Source organism: Macrosteles quadrilineatus, unplaced genomic scaffold (genome assembly GCF_028750875.1).
Source record: "Macrosteles quadrilineatus isolate MER2022 unplaced genomic scaffold, UCM_ALF_1.0 Scaffold_2__2_contigs__length_208266976, whole genome shotgun sequence".
In the NCBI taxonomy this organism is placed as follows: Eukaryota; Metazoa; Arthropoda; class Insecta; order Hemiptera; family Cicadellidae; genus Macrosteles; species Macrosteles quadrilineatus.
The window spans coordinates 150,505,869-150,523,725 of NW_026542595.1; the positions used below are offsets into that span (position 1 = coordinate 150,505,869).

At 37.9% G+C, this 17,857-nt stretch overlaps 1 protein-coding gene across 4 annotated transcripts in view; it reads left to right on the forward strand.

Annotated features, from left to right (window-relative positions):
- The window catches only part of LOC128985820 (protein still life, isoforms C/SIF type 2), a 587,264-nt gene that overhangs the window by 6,013 nt on the left and 563,394 nt on the right, over nucleotides 1–17,857 (forward strand). For 3 of the 4 annotated variants that reach the window (XR_008490076.1, XM_054405731.1, XM_054405729.1), the window contains exons 5-9: nucleotides 3,274–3,518; nucleotides 4,058–4,340; nucleotides 5,566–5,787; nucleotides 8,048–8,257; nucleotides 17,311–17,490. Coding sequence is in view for 3 of the 4 variants with exons in the window: in XM_054405731.1 (XP_054261706.1) it covers nucleotides 3,274–3,518; nucleotides 4,058–4,340; nucleotides 5,566–5,787; nucleotides 8,048–8,257; nucleotides 17,311–17,490 (1,140 nt within the window). In the remaining variant the exon portion in view is untranslated. The remainder of the gene's footprint in view (nucleotides 1–3,273; nucleotides 3,519–4,057; nucleotides 4,341–5,565; nucleotides 5,788–8,047; nucleotides 8,258–17,310; nucleotides 17,491–17,857) is intronic. The other variant, XM_054405730.1, reaches the window with a different exon arrangement.

Below are 17,857 nucleotides of genomic sequence, written 5' to 3' on the forward strand. Positions count from 1 at the left end.
TAAGTCTATCGCCAGTTGATGGACGTGAATAGAGTCAAGTGTTTGTAGATTGTGGGTAAAATGATGGCAAGGGGTGGAGAGGCTCGGAGGTGTTCTTAAAAATTTGTAAATTCTTTCCATGTTGTAGGCCGACTGCTGTTTTCATGAGTCTTATTTGAAGCAATGACAAAAGTCAGAAGAGTTTTTTATACAGATCACGGTGTGGACGAATGAGAGAGACTGTTAAAAGACCTACTAGATTTTAATAAGAAACTTCCCCATAAAGACTATCAAGAATCACAGTAAGCCCTGAAAAGTCTGAAACACGCAAATAACTTTCCTAAACACAAAGGTTCCTAAATTTTGATCACTGTCTGGTTGGAAACTGACAAGCCCCCACTGCTGGCTTCGTTATGCAAATATTTAAGTCTTCTGCAAACTCCCCAAGCCACTTATACACATTTTCTACATCAAAACACTTTTTGCATACACGTCTGTCAACTTACAAGAAGACTGAACAGGGATTTGATTGACCCCCTTCTTACAGAAACCTGATGGTAAAATGTGATTTGGCAGCATCGTAAATTTTCCTTCCATTTGTTTTTGGCTTATGATGAGATAAACTGTTGTAGGGGTTAGAATCAGCTAGAATAGTAGGGGATGAAGTAAAGAACAAAATACTGGTCTCAGATTTTAACTACTGTAGCTTGCTTGATCATGACTGCAGGGCCGCGTTAAGGGTCAGTGGAGCCCTGGGCAAACCTAAGAGCAGCGCCCCCCTTTTTTCCTAGTGCTGGCAGGCGGTGGTTTTGGGGGCACCCAGCCCCTGGGCATATGCCCAGTCTGCCCATTTATAAAAGTGGGCCTGCATGACTGGAACATGATAGAGACCTTATTTTGCAAATAAACAGATCTTCACAGTAACAAATACACGCACAAAAATTAAACAATTGGTATATAGGTACAATTGGTATATAGGTACAATTGGTATATATAACAACGGCATATAGGTTGACGATGGATGGATTTGTAGATCTTCACAATTATACTTTTGACTTACATACATATTATACCTTTGACTATGGATACAAGTTATCACCAGTTTTAATGAAAACTGAAAACGAACATAGTTGAATTGTGCCACTCTGACCCAATAGCTGAGGTCTATCACTGATTGCTGTGGTATACAGCGGCTTTTTAACCAAGAAAAAATATAAGGTCAACTTAGTGTTCTATTACTTCTATTCATCTTTTTATTGAAAACAAACTGTAGGGTAAAAATTAGGAGTACAATTTGCAAAACAACACATTCTGTAAGTGGCTCATTTAACTGCCTTCTATATGAACAAAACTTTTGTTTCAACTGGTCCACACAGATGGAATGTCTACTCCGGTATATTAAAGTCATCGATTGCAACCACTCTTCACTTCAAAGACAATGAAACTTATATTGGAAGTGATATTTATTTAGCCGCACATCAAACATTTTCATTTCAACCAGTCCTAGTTATTATCATTTTTGGCTCCAGCCCTCTTCGTGGATTGCTTAACCTGGTCCCATCATCTCTGCTTTGGCCTCCCACAAGGTCGCTTTCTTTTATGGTTTATTCTGGTTATTTTATTCATTCAAGATTGCTCTTCCAATCTCACTTCAAACACAGCCTCATTCTTCTATTCTTTACCTCACTTTTACAATGTCTGCACTTGTCTCTAATGTTCCTGTTGTTTCCTTCTCTAATCCCTTATTTTTTTTTTTGCTTTTCTAATGAAGATATTGGTCAGGGTGGATAGATTCTCTAGTATTTGTGGAATTTATACCACATCTGGGGATGCAAATTTATTTATTTAAGTTTGTAATCTTCTCCCCTAGGTTTCTAGTTTTTGCAGAGGCTATTTTCTCTATAGCCATATTGTCGAATACTATGGGGAAAAGAACAACCCCTTCTCTGACTCCTGAGTTTACCTTGAAGGGTTGTCTGTTTAGTCCATTATTTCTCATTCTCATGGAGTATCGTAATCTTGTAACACTCAGTTACAATAGGAAGCTTCATCAGTTTTCTGGGGATTAAAATTTTTCTAACGGTATCCATGATTCATTTACACTGATAAGTACCATGATAACAATAACAGAAATAAGAATAATGGGTATCTTGGAGAGTTGAGTTGTCTGTGATTGAATATCTCCAAGCAGCTCCTGTCAATGATAAGCCAGTTTGATGTTGTTCATTATTTGCTAGTCTCCAGCCATATGCAATGATTAGACTCATCATTGTTATAAAGTAAAGGGTATTTTAGTTTTGTTAATTCTTAAGAAGACAGTTAATTTTAACAATAGAGGGTCAAAGTCTTGGTCCAAAGTCCAACCCCATGGAGGAGACGAACGACAAGGGAGCTCAGCCCACATTATGCCAAGGTACGTGAAAAACATTGTCGTTCGTGAAACATGTTCGAACCGTTACTCATGCTACTCGGTACATGCTACTCTGCCTGAGTTATATAATAGCTAGGCAAGTATTTAGAAATACTTGTACATTACAATCATCATAGCCAATTATGATGTACAATGTAAAGGAATTGACTCTCCCACCAAGTATAAATTATTGTGTAATGTGCTTAGCTTTGAATAGGTAGAGAGTAAATCCCTATTAAAATCCATTAGAAATTTACGGATGGATGTGTATTCATAAAAGTGTTTGGACATGAAAAATGAGTATAAGTGGCTTAGACAGTTCAAAGAAGGCCAAACACATTCGCACAATGAGGCCGGCAGGGGGTGATTCTCATTTGCCATCTCGACAGTGATTAAAGTTATACTTTGATTGCTGAATGTCAAATTTAAGGCTGATTGTCATATTTAAGATTACCAGGGCTTACAATACAATTGAATGTCCCTGTTAGTCTAAAGGGAAATCACTTATAGTTCAGCAATCTCTGGATCCGTTAACAACATTTCTTACTTTGGTCACTGCCACAAACAAAACTGAGCAACCACAGCCTATTATGCAGATTTCCTCCTATCCCCATTCATATTCGTTAGCTGTTGATGTATTTCATAGTGTTTGACACCTTAGACTACAGAAATTAGAAGAAAACGACGTGGTGTCAGATTTGGACTAATCCGCTTAGCCAAGACGGGAGTTCATTGGAGACCCTAATTTACGGACAACCCTTGTAAGTGGTAATGGAATTGTGGCAGGAACGGGTCTTTATACAAGAATGTCAGTCTGGTGAATGGTGCCTCACCGCATGAACCGTTCCTTACAACCTGTTGTCTACAACTGTGTGTTGTTATAGGGTCGTCAACATTACCGAGGGCGCAGTCACGTGTGAGTGATGTGGCTGATGGACGAGCATCAACCTTGGGTGACAAGGTGACTGCGGCTACTAGCAGCACATCACTGTATGACAACGTCACCAACAAGCCGCTGTCTTCTGGCAACCGACAGACCCGAGATCGCGAGACCAGCACTCCCGGTGGCAAGCTCAATAATTCTAATCACGCCACCACGCAGGTTCCCGCGCAGTCTCAGACTGAAGAGGTTCGTAAACGTAGTGTTTACAATGTTTTAACGCTTTGAGCCGCAATTTTATTCACTGCATTATAATTCAAATGTTTTGCATATTTTCATCATGTTTTTCCTTAAGTTATAAAATAACTGAAAAATTGTTCAAATCAAGTTTGTTGAAACAAACGTAGTATTATTATTATCAAATAATTATCAAGTAAGTATAAGAAAATAAAGAAGCAATATGCCTGATTAAAAGCCTGACCTAAAACAGGGGGCCTAGGGGGTCAGACTGCTCCGATTTTGAGTCTCGAGGGAGTTACAAAAAGTGTGAAGGTCATTAAATAAGGCAAAGGGTCCATCCGACCAAAAGCCGGTGAAAATGTGGGTGATTTTGCATGGGACCTGGAAATTTTAGATATTGAACAACCGTCAATTAAACCTACCAACAACCATTCACCCTTTTTTTTATATTTGCGTCGTCAAGTCAAGAAAGAAAATTACCATCGGGGTAAATGATCAAGATGTAGTGTTTAATGAATGCTTAAACAATTAATAAATTCTAATTGTAGGGTCAGGAGACCAGCAAGAGCGAAGGAACGCAGGCTGGAGGAACTGTGAGTGGAGGTAAGATGACTACGGGTACCTGTACTCCTAGACTGACCAAGGACGCCCAGGCTAACACACAACACAAGGCGAGCGGTGGACCTGACTATGGTGATGGCACCGACATGGTGCGTGAGGCGGAGCTGCGGGCGGCAAACAACAACAACAACATAAACAACATCACCTCCAACAACCGCCGGACCACCAACAACAACAATAACAAGTTGGGCAAAGACGATATCCGCTCAGGTAACGATACAATGGGTACAGTTTATATTTTATGAGTTCAGTTGTTGAAATTCATTCCTAAATTAAATTTTAAGACCAGGAACTTAATTTAAGATATCACTCCTTTCAGGGCTATTAATTAATTTTGTTATAAAAAATAAGCTTTTGTTATACCACATATTACATTACCTGGATAAGGAATTTTGAAAATTGATTAAAATTAAACTTGCATGTGATATTGACATTATCAATAAGAGTATTCCCATCTACTAACTTTAGGCATCTTACATATGTCCTCTTCATCGCAGTCGTAGAGACTGGAGAATCGTCAGTTTCAGCAGTACATTATCCATTCAGAGAATATTTTTCAGTCTCAAAATCTCATTATAAAAAACAAGTATACAAGGTGTCAGGTAAGGTGTAAAAGGTGTACTAAACCTTAAAGAAAAAAATAGAAGAAATGTTAGTTTGTGGAATGTATGCTGATAATACTAATTTGTTGAAATTTATTGAGGTTGTTGACTGTTGAGTTTCCTTCAAATTAGGATGTCTCAAGTTTCATAATGAGGAGCCATATTCAGTGAATAAATGGATGAATAACATAATTTGATGCATGATAAGAATTAAAAAACATTTTAGTGGATTCGAAAAAAGATTTGCATCTGTTTTTTATTGATTTTGTCAAAGAGTACAAAATCAATGAAGAGTGAATCATTGAAGGTAAAACATGCTTGTGTGGTTTTAAAGTTTCATTTTGTGTTAACTGAAATGTTGTGAAAACCATCACAGGGAGCATACAAGAAAGATTTTCGAAGCCAGTCGTCATAATTCTCATAAACGATATGGTGAAGACATGCTAATATGAGACAAAGAAATAATATAATCTAATCAACCCAAAAAGAGAATTCTCCAGTTATATCAGTAAAAGATTATTTTCCAATTCTTAACTCTTATAGGTATTTGATTAATTGGTGCAATAAGGACAAACCAGTGATATTTTCTGATAACATGGGCGACGACAATAGGGGTAAAGAAACATGGTGGCTGTTCCCCTACTAAATATTCCCTGGAAGCTACTGGTACTAAATTTAATTGAATGCTTCTTGATTACAATAATATGGGTGAGGTCAAGTGGAGTATTTTATCTATTTGCTAGAAAATAAAAAACATAAAATGTAAACAAACAGGATTCCTGATAATTATCATTACTGAAATTATGTATGGTACCTATTTGTGGATATTGCAGGAGGAGGCATGAGTGTGGACTCAAACACGTTGAAGCGGATGTTGAAGCCGATGCCGTCGCTGGAGAGCCCGGTTACGAGCCCAGAGATGACTCGTAGACGCTACAACTACTACAACCATCACGGCAACATCCACTACAACCACCACAGCCACGGCGCGGCCAACAACAATGCACGACATGACTCGGACACCATGGGACGACACAAGGGCAATCGCTTCTCCGGTGAGTTAACGTGTGTTGCCAGCTTTGCCTGTCATACTCGTAGTCTGTAGATGTAACTTTTGGAGTTGTTTAAGTATCTAAGTAGAGATTATGATGTGAATAAATATTGTAGTTGCGGTATTGGATGCAAAACGTTTTTTTACTTCAGAATTTGAGTTCATTAAATGGATGATAAATAATATTGTACTTGTTGAGTTTTAGTTTTTTAATTAAGTATGAAGCAGCTTGTTTCACTAAAGATTGCATTTTCATGTAAGTCACTTAAAAGCTATATAAATGAAATTGTGCTATCGAGGCAGATGTTGTCTAAGATAAATTAATTTATAAAATGAGCTTAAATTTGATATTTTTATAAGATTTTGAAATCTTGTTCTGGATTTTTATAGGATCATTTCCTATATTTATGAAATTAAAACGGTTTTATTTGATTAACAACAGTTTAATTAGTAATTTCGATTTGAGAGGTTTTATAAACCTACTAAATAACAAACCTTTCTTGAGACTTTTTAATAAAAATCATGTTTTTATTCATAAGTGTATCATGTATAAACTCTAGCTTGGGCAAAGTTTAATGGCTTATTGTATGTGATTCTGCTAGACAAAGTGTATTGCTTGTAAGCTTTTTTAGGCAAGCGTTCCAGTGATTGAATATCAACATTTTCAACTAAGCCAAAAGTATTAGTTGGGTGGCGCAAGGATATCATCTGAACCATCTTCATTATCATCAGCTTCATATCAGCTGATTGGCTTGCTTCGCTGTTTTATTAGAACCATTCTCAGTTGTATATTTTGCTTTTTTGTGCTTTTTTTGTAAAGTCAAAGATTATTAAAAGAGTAATTTGAAGTTTGTTGAACGTTGTGAGTTAAGTTCTGTGGTGTGTGCGTTTTGTTAGCATTGGAGAGTATACTTTTGATGACATCAAAAGTTGCATGCAAGAATTAATAACTAAAGAAAAAACGATATACCTGAAAGTACTTTTAATTATAAGGATAAATAAGTTGTGTGAAAAAGTATATGCTTGTCCATTATTTTACTTTGGTAGGTAAATGAAGAAAATCCTTATTACTTTATAATCAACTTCACATTATTATATGTTTTCTCTTATTTTACTCAGCAAGTGAAACTAATTTGAGTTTAGAAAATTAAAATCAAACTCAGACCGTTTCAAGCTTTTAAAAGCTTGCCCTTTTATCAAAATGAAATGCAGTTATTTTTCAAACGCTAAATTTCCACTTTACTTTTTATGTGATCAACTTTCCTATGAATGGGTGGGTATAGGCTGCTCTCTAACTAGGGTGTTTTGTATTTGTTAACTTAGAAGTTTATCAAATGTAAACAAATATGTTAAGGAATGAAATGAACCCATAACTGTGGGTGGCTAGTTTGCAACACGGCTGACTATGAATTCAAGGCCACCACTAATGTTTATCTCACTTCTTGATACGTTCCTCACACAGACTAAAATGAGTAGACAAATCCTATAATGTAAAAAAAGCGTGTGTACGGTCAAACTTTAATTTTCGTCTGCAGATTTTTAATATTTTTTTTTATCAAGGGGTATTTGGCCATGAGAAATCGATTGGAGTTGGACAGCCCTTTAAAGTACCCATGTTATCGGCAATACCTTTTTGTAGCTGCAGTTAATAAAACAGCCGATAAAGGTAATTTTTATAGCAATCTATGTATTTGTACAGGTGTATTAAAATGTTTTCGTTGTATCATCTAAGATTTGTTAACCACGATTAACACAAATAATAAATATTTTTAATTTAGCTAAATAACTTAACTAATAAATTTAATGTTTAATTCAATCCCAGCAAAGCTCGGTCTCCTGGTACTGCAAGGTTAAAAGACGCTGCCATCTTTTAAATAAATCGGACAAATCAAAATTACACTGCCTTGATTTTTTTTAAATTCCTCTAAATCTTGGAAATCATCCAGGTTCTTTAAATCCCCTCAAATTTGCAAAAGTTCTACTGGTTATTTTTTAACTTTTCAAAATCACTTAAGCAAATAATATCTGTTTAAGGATAAACAACCATCTGTATGAAACAACTCAAATAATAGTGTTAAAATAAGTTTAGGAAATTAAATTGAGCAATCATGAGTCATCATTGGTTACCATTAGAACTTGGTAGAACACTAAAAAATCCTTATTATTAATGGTAACATTACTATAACATAACAAAGTAAACTAAAATAAGTAAAGATTTTAGTAGCAGTCAACACGGGGAATTAACAGTGGTGTGTATATTACAGGATCGCGTTCCTCTCATGAGATAGGTCGAGGGCAACCGGACTATCAGAACCGGGGTTTGTTCCTGGAACTAGAGAGGAACGGAGGGGGCGGTGGTGGGGGGGACATTTCCCCTCCCTCCGACAACGTATTATTTGACAATCAGTGTTACGCAACAACCCCTAGCTCAAGTAATGGCAACTCAGATCTCGACCAACCATCACATAGACAAGGTATTGGCGACTGCATGACCGCAACTAACCTAACCTACCTGACTTCTAAATAAACAAGTTTAGCTGGGGAAAAATATAAAATTGATTCTTTTCGAAAAGTGAAAAAAGTATTTTTCAATAAGTATAGACTGTAAATCTGTAAATAATGTAAAGTTTAGGGGATTAGAATTTTCAGCATGTGAATTTTAAGTTGAAACACTATACCTTAATAATATAGATAATTTGTAGTTACCTGAATTTATTATATTTATAAAATATTTGAACATAGCTGTGTAAAATGAAGGTTTATTTTGTAAGTTTATACATACAGTGTTATAATAAAAGATATTTGAGGTTGGTTTGGTTTTTGAATAAATGCATAAGAGAAAAAGGATAGTTAATGCACGGTTGTTATCTTGAAATTTGTTTGAGATTTTTCATACTTCACAATATTTAGCATGCTGAATATATGTCTTCTATTTGTTCGGTAAGCTTTGAGTTAGCACCCAGAGCACTATGACTGTGTGTGCGAAAAAAGGGCATGTATTAAAAAAATATATCCGTGATTGGTGTATGTGTTTTGTTTGCTTATCAAAATAAAATTTATTACTGGTACGCTCAAGATGGAGTTTTATATTTACTATGTGTTTGAAAAATCATTTCAAAGTTATCAAACTAACAATTTATGTTCTTGTAATGTTTTAAAATGCTTTGCAATTGTATGTCTTGCTCTTCATGCATACATTCTTGCTTATTCTATTTGGAAGTTATTATAAAAGTAAGCTTGAATGTTTTTGAAGAATAATTTTTTGATTCTTCATCTGTTTTACTTTGCAACCATACATTTTACTCTCATAAAACATTCTATATCATACGTGCAACAAACGTTAAACATATACAAACCATTTCATTATTATGTGGCATAAAGTTAAAAACACCTTACATGCTATGACCAAGCAAGCAGTTTGAGTAATTTATAGTCTCGAACCCCCTATATTCACTTGCTTTTGCAGAAAGTGTCTGAAAAAATTGTTAATTAAAAATTGACGGATTTGGTCGCATTTGTGGGAGGCAAGAGTGATTTCTCGTTGCCCTCGATGACCGCGGAATAAGTACAGGATTTTGCTATGACTACGGGCAATGTTCATGATTCTACCGCGGTCGAAAGAGACAATCGAGATTTCACTACGACCATGGATGATCCTTGTACGGTCTTTAACGGAAAGCCGTACGGCGGTTTGAACAACAAAATTAATTCTGGTGCTACCGTTACCTTGTCGGATGTCTTGAAGGTGGATGATGTCCGTCTCGTCCAAGGTAGTGGGTAGTCCAGGGGATGGAAGCGGTGTAGACAGCAGCGGTGTAGACCAAGGGTGCGGGGGCAACAACAAGGGAAATGACTAGCACTGGTGAAGTTAAAAATGACTGGTATATTGAAAAAAAAACTTAAAACTGACAGAAATGAAGTTAATTGAATTAATGAGTAAATGAGAGTCTATGTAAAGTTATGTAGGAAAATGTAGCGGACGTCTGCCCATGACGCCGTCGGCAATGCTAGTGAGTAGCGTTTCCAGTAGTCGGAGTGGGGACGATTCGCCGTAGATAACGTTGTGCAAGGTTAGGGTAGCACCAATCTAGGGACTTTTAATAAGTACCGAACATTCCCCCCACCCAAAAAAGCAATTTTTGAGAAAATATTAAAGAAAATTAAAGAAACTGTAAATCTTTAAAACAAAAACCTTGGATAATAACCGTCATCATGAAACAAACCTGTTACCTAACTATAAAGATAATACAAAATGTTGATAATATGTACAAAGAGACAAAGGTAACACTATCTAAACCATAGGGAGATGAACTAACTTATTTACAGGGCGTGTTACAATACCTACAGGGGTTTTGACTTTAACAACTCTTACAACTTGGTCGGATCCTGGCATAACCTGAATTATCCTACCTAGGGGCCAAGTCAAAGGATCAGTATTATTAGAGTACATTAAAACTAAGTCTCCTTCCTTAAGGTTGATGGTTTTCTCAGTCCATTTGGGGCGTTGGATAAGAGTATGGAGATAATCTCTTCTCCAGCTTTTCCAGAAGTGTTGAGAGGCACGAGACACTAGCTGCCAGCGTGAGAGTAGGTTTAAGGGTTCTTCCGATCGTGCTAGCAGGAGGTCTCCTGTGAGGAAGTGGCCAGGAGACAAGTAATTAAAGTCGTCATCAGGTGACGATGAGAGTGCGCAAATCGGCCTGGAGTTCAGTACAGCTTCAACACGGCACAGGAATGTGGTGAATTCTTCAGCCGTGAAATTATGGTTTTGCAGTATCCTTTTAAGATGGTGTTTGGTCGACTTCACTGCAGCCTCCCAGAGGCCTCCGAAGTTTGGGGCATATGGCGGGTTAAAGTTCCAAGTTATTTCTCGTTGAGCCAAATGTTCTGAGATCTGTGAGGTGGAGTTCTTCAGGAGAGAGTAGATTTCTTGTAGTTGGCGTGCAGCACCGACGAAGTTGCGACCTTGATCAGAGTAAATGTTTCGGCAGATTCCTCTCCGAGCGATAAATCTGTCTATAGCGGCTAAACAGGATTCAGTGGAAAGTGAATGCACTAACTCTAGATGGACGGCTTTAACTGCCATACACACAAACAAAGCAATGTAGCACTTTGATAGTTTTGCATTTCGTCTTGTGCTTTCTTTAACGAGAAACGGGCCAGCAAAATCTAATCCGACATTAATAAAGCATCGGGTCTGTTGAAATCGTGAGGGTGGAAGATCCGCCATAAGAGGTTGCGTGGGTTTAGCTTTCATTTTGTAGCAAGTGATACATCGAAATAATCGTTTTCTTATAAGATTTCTTGCACCAATAATCCAGAAGCGTCTTTGAATCAATGCTTGTACTAGTTTTGGACCACCATGTAGAGAATACAAGTGATAGTAATCACATAAAAGGTTTGCCAAATGACACTGAGAGGGTATCAATACAGGGTGTTTTGATGATTCCGGCAAAGGAGCTAATTTCAATCTACCCCCCACCATGAGGGTGTCCGAGGATAGAAATGGAGAGAGTTTTCTTAGTGATGAAGAACAAGGCTTGGATAGTTTTAGAGCTTTTATTTCTTCAGAATAGTGCCTTGTTTGTACTAATTTTATACAACATTCCAGAGCGGCATCTCGTTCAGAAACTGATAACGAGCCATAGCGTTTATCACATTGATCAGATCGTGAGTTATGGATAAATCTCAGTACATAGCCCATGATGTTTTGAAGTTTAATAAGTGATGAAAACCTATTCATCCATTGATAAAGATCATTTTGCGGAACAGTGTTAGTTGTTAAGGTGTTCTTCGTGGGAGTTTTTTGAAGCTCAATAACATCCGAAGGAAATTTTGAAGGCGGTTGAGTCCAAGATGAGATATCATTGTGGATAAAAGAGGGTCCATGCCACCAAAGAGGGTGACTCAACAGACTATTCGGCATTAAACCTCTAGTGCCACAGTCAGAAGGGTTTTCGTCTCCTGATATATGACGCCAAACATCAACAGGGGTGATTTCTGTGATTTTACAGACACGGTTTGAGACAAAGGTTTCTAGTAGGTGGGGTGGTGTATTTAACCAACCAAGGACATTCATGGAGTCTGTGAATAGAAAGATGTCTGATATTTGCAGTTTGTTAATAAGCGGTTGGTTCGCTTTTACTAACTGAGAGAGGAGAAGAGCGGCACACAATTCTAAACGAGGGATCGTAAGTGTTTTCAGAGGAGCGACTTTAGTTTTGGATTGCAGGAGATTGCACTCTACACTATTATCTTCACATTCAATACGTAGATACAAGGAGGCGCACATTCCTATTTTGGAAGCATCAGAGAAACCAATCAGCTGAGCGGTTAAGTAGTTACTGAGAATGTAGCGAGGTATTTTGAACTGTGTCATAAGGGGTAGTTCTTTGATGAATTTATCCCAAACATTTTGGAGAGATTGAGGGAGAGGGTCGTCCCAGTTGAGCTTTTCAATCCAAATCTGTTGAAGTAGATGTTTTAAGGTGAAAATAATTGGACTAATAAAGCCGTTTACATCGTAAACTCGAGCAACTTGAGACAATACATTGCGTTTGGTTGGTGTACTGTTGACAGGTGAAATAGAGTAGCGGAAACAGTCAGTAGTCGGGTCCCATTCAAGTCCTAGTACTTTAATCGAGTGTGTAGATCCTAACGGATGGGGTGTTTCTCGACGATCAGCGGGGATTGTGGCGAGGACGGAGCTACTTGAACTTGACCACTTATGAAGTTCGAAACCACCTGATGAGCAAAGTTGGGTGATTTCATCGTAAAGCTTAAGAGCCAAAGTCTCGGTTGGAGCGCCAAAAACAAGATCGTCAATATAACAAGAGGAGCTTAGAATATCAGCCGCATTTGGGTACTTAGCGCCTTCATCAAGCACTAGTTGCTTTAAAGTTCGTTGTGCAATATAAGGACTGCACGAGAGACCAAAGGTTAGTCTTTGTAATTCCCATTCCTGTACAGGGCCTGTGAGGTCAGAGCGCCAAAACAAATGTTGATATTTACAATCAGCCGGTGTTATACGAATAGCTCGATACATTTGTTTGAAGTCACAAGTCATAGCAATCTGGTGCAATCTGAAGTTTGTGATAATAGTTCCAATATCAGCTTGAAGCTTAGGTCCAGTTAACAGTGATTTATTAAGAGACTGATTTGTGTCACTTAATTCAGAAGCGTTGAACACAACACGAAGTGGGGAGGATGTAGAAGATTCTTTAACGACACAGTGATGAGTAAGAATGTATGAAGAGGGCGCAGGGGCCAAACACATATGACCTAGGTCAACATAGTTCTGCATGTGAGTCATATATTGAAAACGAATATCTGGTTTCTTGTGAAATCTTGTCTCTTGTTGGAGATACTTGCGGAGAGCTATTTTTCTAGTGGAGCCTAAGTCAGGTTTAACGTCTCTAAAGGGTAAGGAGGCCACGTAACGTCCGGTATTATCTCTCTGGATAGTGGACTGATAGTGGTCTTCACATGCCTGATCAGAGGGACTTAAGGGTTTTGGTAAATTTATTTCTTCCATTTCCCAGGACTTTTCTAAGAGCCTATCAGTGCTTTGAGATGAAACAAACAAAGAATGTAGTTCGTGTTGTTGCATGGGCTGTGTGGGAACATCACCCATAAGGATCCATCCAAAGATTGTGCTGAGGGCGCTTGGTTTGCCTTTAATAAGCGCGAAACCATCCGAAAGAATGTCTGTGAAAGCCTGTGCTCCGAACAAAATATCAACCTTGGCAGGGCGGTGAAAATCAGGGTCAGCCAGTTGTATAGAATTGAAACGATTTATCAATGATTCGGGAATAGGTGCAGCCGGAAGTACAGAAGAGATTTGAGGAATTATTACTGCGTCCATTTGAATACTATCGTTTCTGTTATAGCGGGAAGCAATGTTACAAGTGACAAGTCCTTTTGCGGTTAAATCAGATTGTTGGCCAATTCCAGAAATGTTAACATTACATTTTCTGATTGGTAAACGTAATGTCTGGGCTAGAGATTGAGTAACAAAATTAATCTGACTACCTCCATCAATAACAGCACGGCAAACTTGCCAGTGACCTAGAGCATCTTGAACCAACACTTGAGCGGTACCTAGCAGGGTAGAATTACTCATTGAGTTATGCTGAAACTGACAGGATAAAGTTTGAGCAGGTGTAGTGTTAACAGAAGTAGTAGACGCGGGGTTGACGGTGGTTGAGGGTGATGAATGCGCAGCGGAGGTTTGAGGTAGGTCAGGATTCACATTTTGCTTAGGCAGCGGTGCGGTGACTCGGCTTGGTTCATGGAGTAGAGAGTGATGTCTGTTACTTCTGCAAACCCGACAGCTCGACTTAGAAGTGCACATGGAAATGAGGTGGGAACCGAGACATGCGAAACAACGATTGAATGAACGTACTGTAGAATAACGTTTGTGCGGGGCCAAAGCGAGGAATTGATCACATCGGTACAGGTGGTGTTCACCTTTACACATAGGACAACTGATAGCGGGGCGATAAGATGACTGGGTTGCTGTGCGGTCAGGCTGAGTTGTACTGCGTTGAGTTGAGTGAGATGAGAACAATGTTTTGCGAGTATGAGGGATCTGTGACTTGGGCAAAACTAAAGTAGATTTGTGAGATTCTTTAGTGAGTTCATAGACACAGCACTGAGCACGAAGAAATTCCATAAGGTCTTCTAAGGTGGGAAATTGCTTAGATTTAAATTCTAACTCAAATGCTTTCCTTGTACTATTGTCTAAATTACGTAGCGCTAACTGTAGCAACATGAAATCTGACAAATCATCTACTTTTAGGCTTTTCAACGCTTGGACATTAATATGAAACACATCAAGAACTTGTCTTAAACTACTTAGACTAGGGGTCTTTACAGGTTGCTGATCTAGTATTTTATTGAGATAAAAACAAGCCAATATACGGGGATTGGTGTAGCGTTCAACCAAAGAGTCATAAGCTAACTTATAGTTGTCTGGATCGAATGGTATGCCTTCAACAATAGACAAAGCGGGGCCTTCTAGTAAGCTCTTTAAATAACTAAACTTCTCCATTGGGGCCAAAGAAGTATTGTGAATCAAGTTATCATACAAAGCTTTAAACGAGTTAAATTGTTCCAACTGTCCACCAAACTTACTTATATCTATCTGGGGTAGTTTAGGTTTAGGCTGAACTGCGGGTGATGGTTCAACATTGACATTTGAAGGTGGATCAGAGTCAACAATCTTGTTGTAGGCAGCAAAAATGACTGGTATATTGAAAAAAAAACTTAAAACTGACAGAAATGAAGTTAATTGAATTAATGAGTAAATGAGAGTCTATGTAAAGTTATGTAGGAAAATGTAGCGGACGTCTGCCCATGACGCCGTCGGCAATGCTAGTGAGTAGCGTTTCCAGTAGTCGGAGTGGGGACGATTCGCCGTAGATAACGTTGTGCAAGGTTAGGGTAGCACCAATCTAGGGACTTTTAATAAGTACCGAACAATCCTTATGGATTTGCTGCCACTGCAGGAAACATTTACAATTTCGCGGTGACCACGGAAGACCCACATGATATTATCATGACCTAAACAGACGCTCCTGATGCCTCTGTGATCACAGATGATGTTCACGATTTTGTCCCAATCGATGAAGGAACGATGAATGACTTATTGACAAAGAAGACAATCACGATTTTACTGGCAGTGCTTGGGACTTGGGACACTCAGATTTTTGCCTCGACCGTAGGATGCGTTCAAGATTTGTAAAGTAGAATTTCTTATAACCTGATTATAGTTTACAATGATCAAAAATTTTTGACCTGCCTAAAAGTGAAAATTTTCTGCCCTCAGACCCTTACTTACCAGAAAGAGACTTTTAGCCCCCCCTCCCCCCCCCCTCCCCTCTTTTGTCCCTCTTAAAGATTATGAGATTAAAAGAAAATTTCATTCTCCATTTATTTTTCACAAAATTATGCTCACAAAAATTGATGTAATCGCTCATATTTCCCCCAAAAGAAATATTTACACCATGCAAAAGTGTTTCTTAAATTTTCTCTGCCTGGGCGACGGCCCTCTGCGTCTCAAGGGGCCTCCTGCGTCCCTCTGGTAGCGTCTACGGCTAATGTGGTTTTCATTCACTTTTTTACACTTTTTAATTAAACAAAATCATGGTTTTATACTTGTAACAGGACATTTTTGAGATACCTTACTATAGTCACCCTAAGTTGAGGCAGCCAAAGGCCGCACTAGTTATACGCCGTGCGGCCTTGGGCTGCCTCAACTTAGGGTGGCAAGGAATATAAATGTGTTAATCATACACCTCTTTGAGCATGTAACTGTATCTGAGGATTTTTATAAACTTGTGCACTTATCTTATACCCACACAAACTGTAGGTCGGCCGCTTAGAAAACGACCTCCTCCAGCATTGGTTTAGCATTAGCGCACAGGTCGTTTTCTAAGCGGCCGAACTATAATTTGGTTTTGCATCTGTACTAAAGAATTATCTTTACTGGTCATTATTTTCTGATTCACCAATCTTAAATAAGTTTTAATTGTGTATTCAGGTTCAATAAATTAATTTTTTAAATAAAATAGGTACTATTTTACTACAATTGTTCCTATTTCTAACTTTCCAAGTAAAAAATGAAATAAGTTGATAATGGTAGTTGGCATTTCAGGTGAAAACTAAATCCAACAGCCGATTCCTGAACTTATTGATCTGCCAAACTAGTAGCATGAGTACACTCTTGAACCATCAAGATAACAATCAATAATTAATTGATTCATAACCGAAATGTTTAATCAAACAGACAGTGTGATGAATAGTGGTGTCCCCTTGCACTTAATACACAGCAACTTGTTCACAAACTGAGTGTTATCAAAACAGTATAATACATTGTTTGATAGGTATTTGTTACAACTCATAACTTAAGAACATTTTGAAATAAACCATAATGAATTTTAATTAACAAACCGTTACCCCTTCCACTTATGTCTATCTGTTGGTTTGATACTTCCTCTTCCTGTACCTTTCCACTTTCTCTAATGCTTGCTGATAATAAATATATTCCAATTTCAACCAATCACATATTGGGTCAATCCATGCAGATTTTACTTATATTCCCAAATAAATCTGAAGTACTTCCTCAGATGTATTACATACATAGTCATCTATCAAGTTAGTTTTTACAATTTCCCAGAAGTTATGGCTGTATCTTCAATATTCTTTTTAATCTCTTTCTACTACAAACAGTACAAAAAAAAAAAAAAAAAAAAAAAAAAAACTAAATGAGTACCTATCCAAAAATATTGTTTGATTAGATAAAAATAGTTTCAAAAATAAACATGTTTATCCGTAGCAAGAGGTCTAAAAATTCTGTTCCACTATGTTGACTTTCAAAATCCAGCCCTGAATTTTATTTAAAAATTGAAGCATGACAGAATTGATCTAGTAAGTGATTTGTTCAAATTAAACAAATCACCACTGAGTCGCTCATCACTAATGTTTAACCGTAAATAGAATGTGTGTAACATGTGTTGTCGCACAGGCTATCAGAGAGACCGAGACCCTCACGCAGGAGCAGTCAGCACTCCCAGCTCCCCCACCTCCAGACTACTGCTGGAGTATGAGATGCATCTCAGGAACACCTTGGCCAAGGGGATGGATGCTGAGAGCTACAGTCTCCACACGTTTGAGGCATTGCTCACTCAGAGCATGGAGAACCTAGGTAGATATCCGAGTAATGCACTGAATTAGAGCATTAGTGGTGAAATTGTAGTGTCTTGTTGCAGCCATTTCTGAAGGTTCTGTGCGGTGCCCTAAAGACGCAGTTGGAGAGAGTCATCTCTGGAAACAGCTTAAGATTGATTTAATGAGTCTTAAAATTGTAAAATATAATAAAAAATATTTTGAAATTATAAAAATTTATCATGAAAACAGTAATAGTTTTTTAATGGAAGACTCCAGGGGAAAAAGTGGGTAAGTCCACTATTTAGCGTTTTTGAGTTAAGGATGAAAAACAGTTTCTTTGTTGTTGAAATTTTCACGTGGTAAACTCGAAAGGGGAATAAGCAGGTTAGTACAGCTGTAATTTA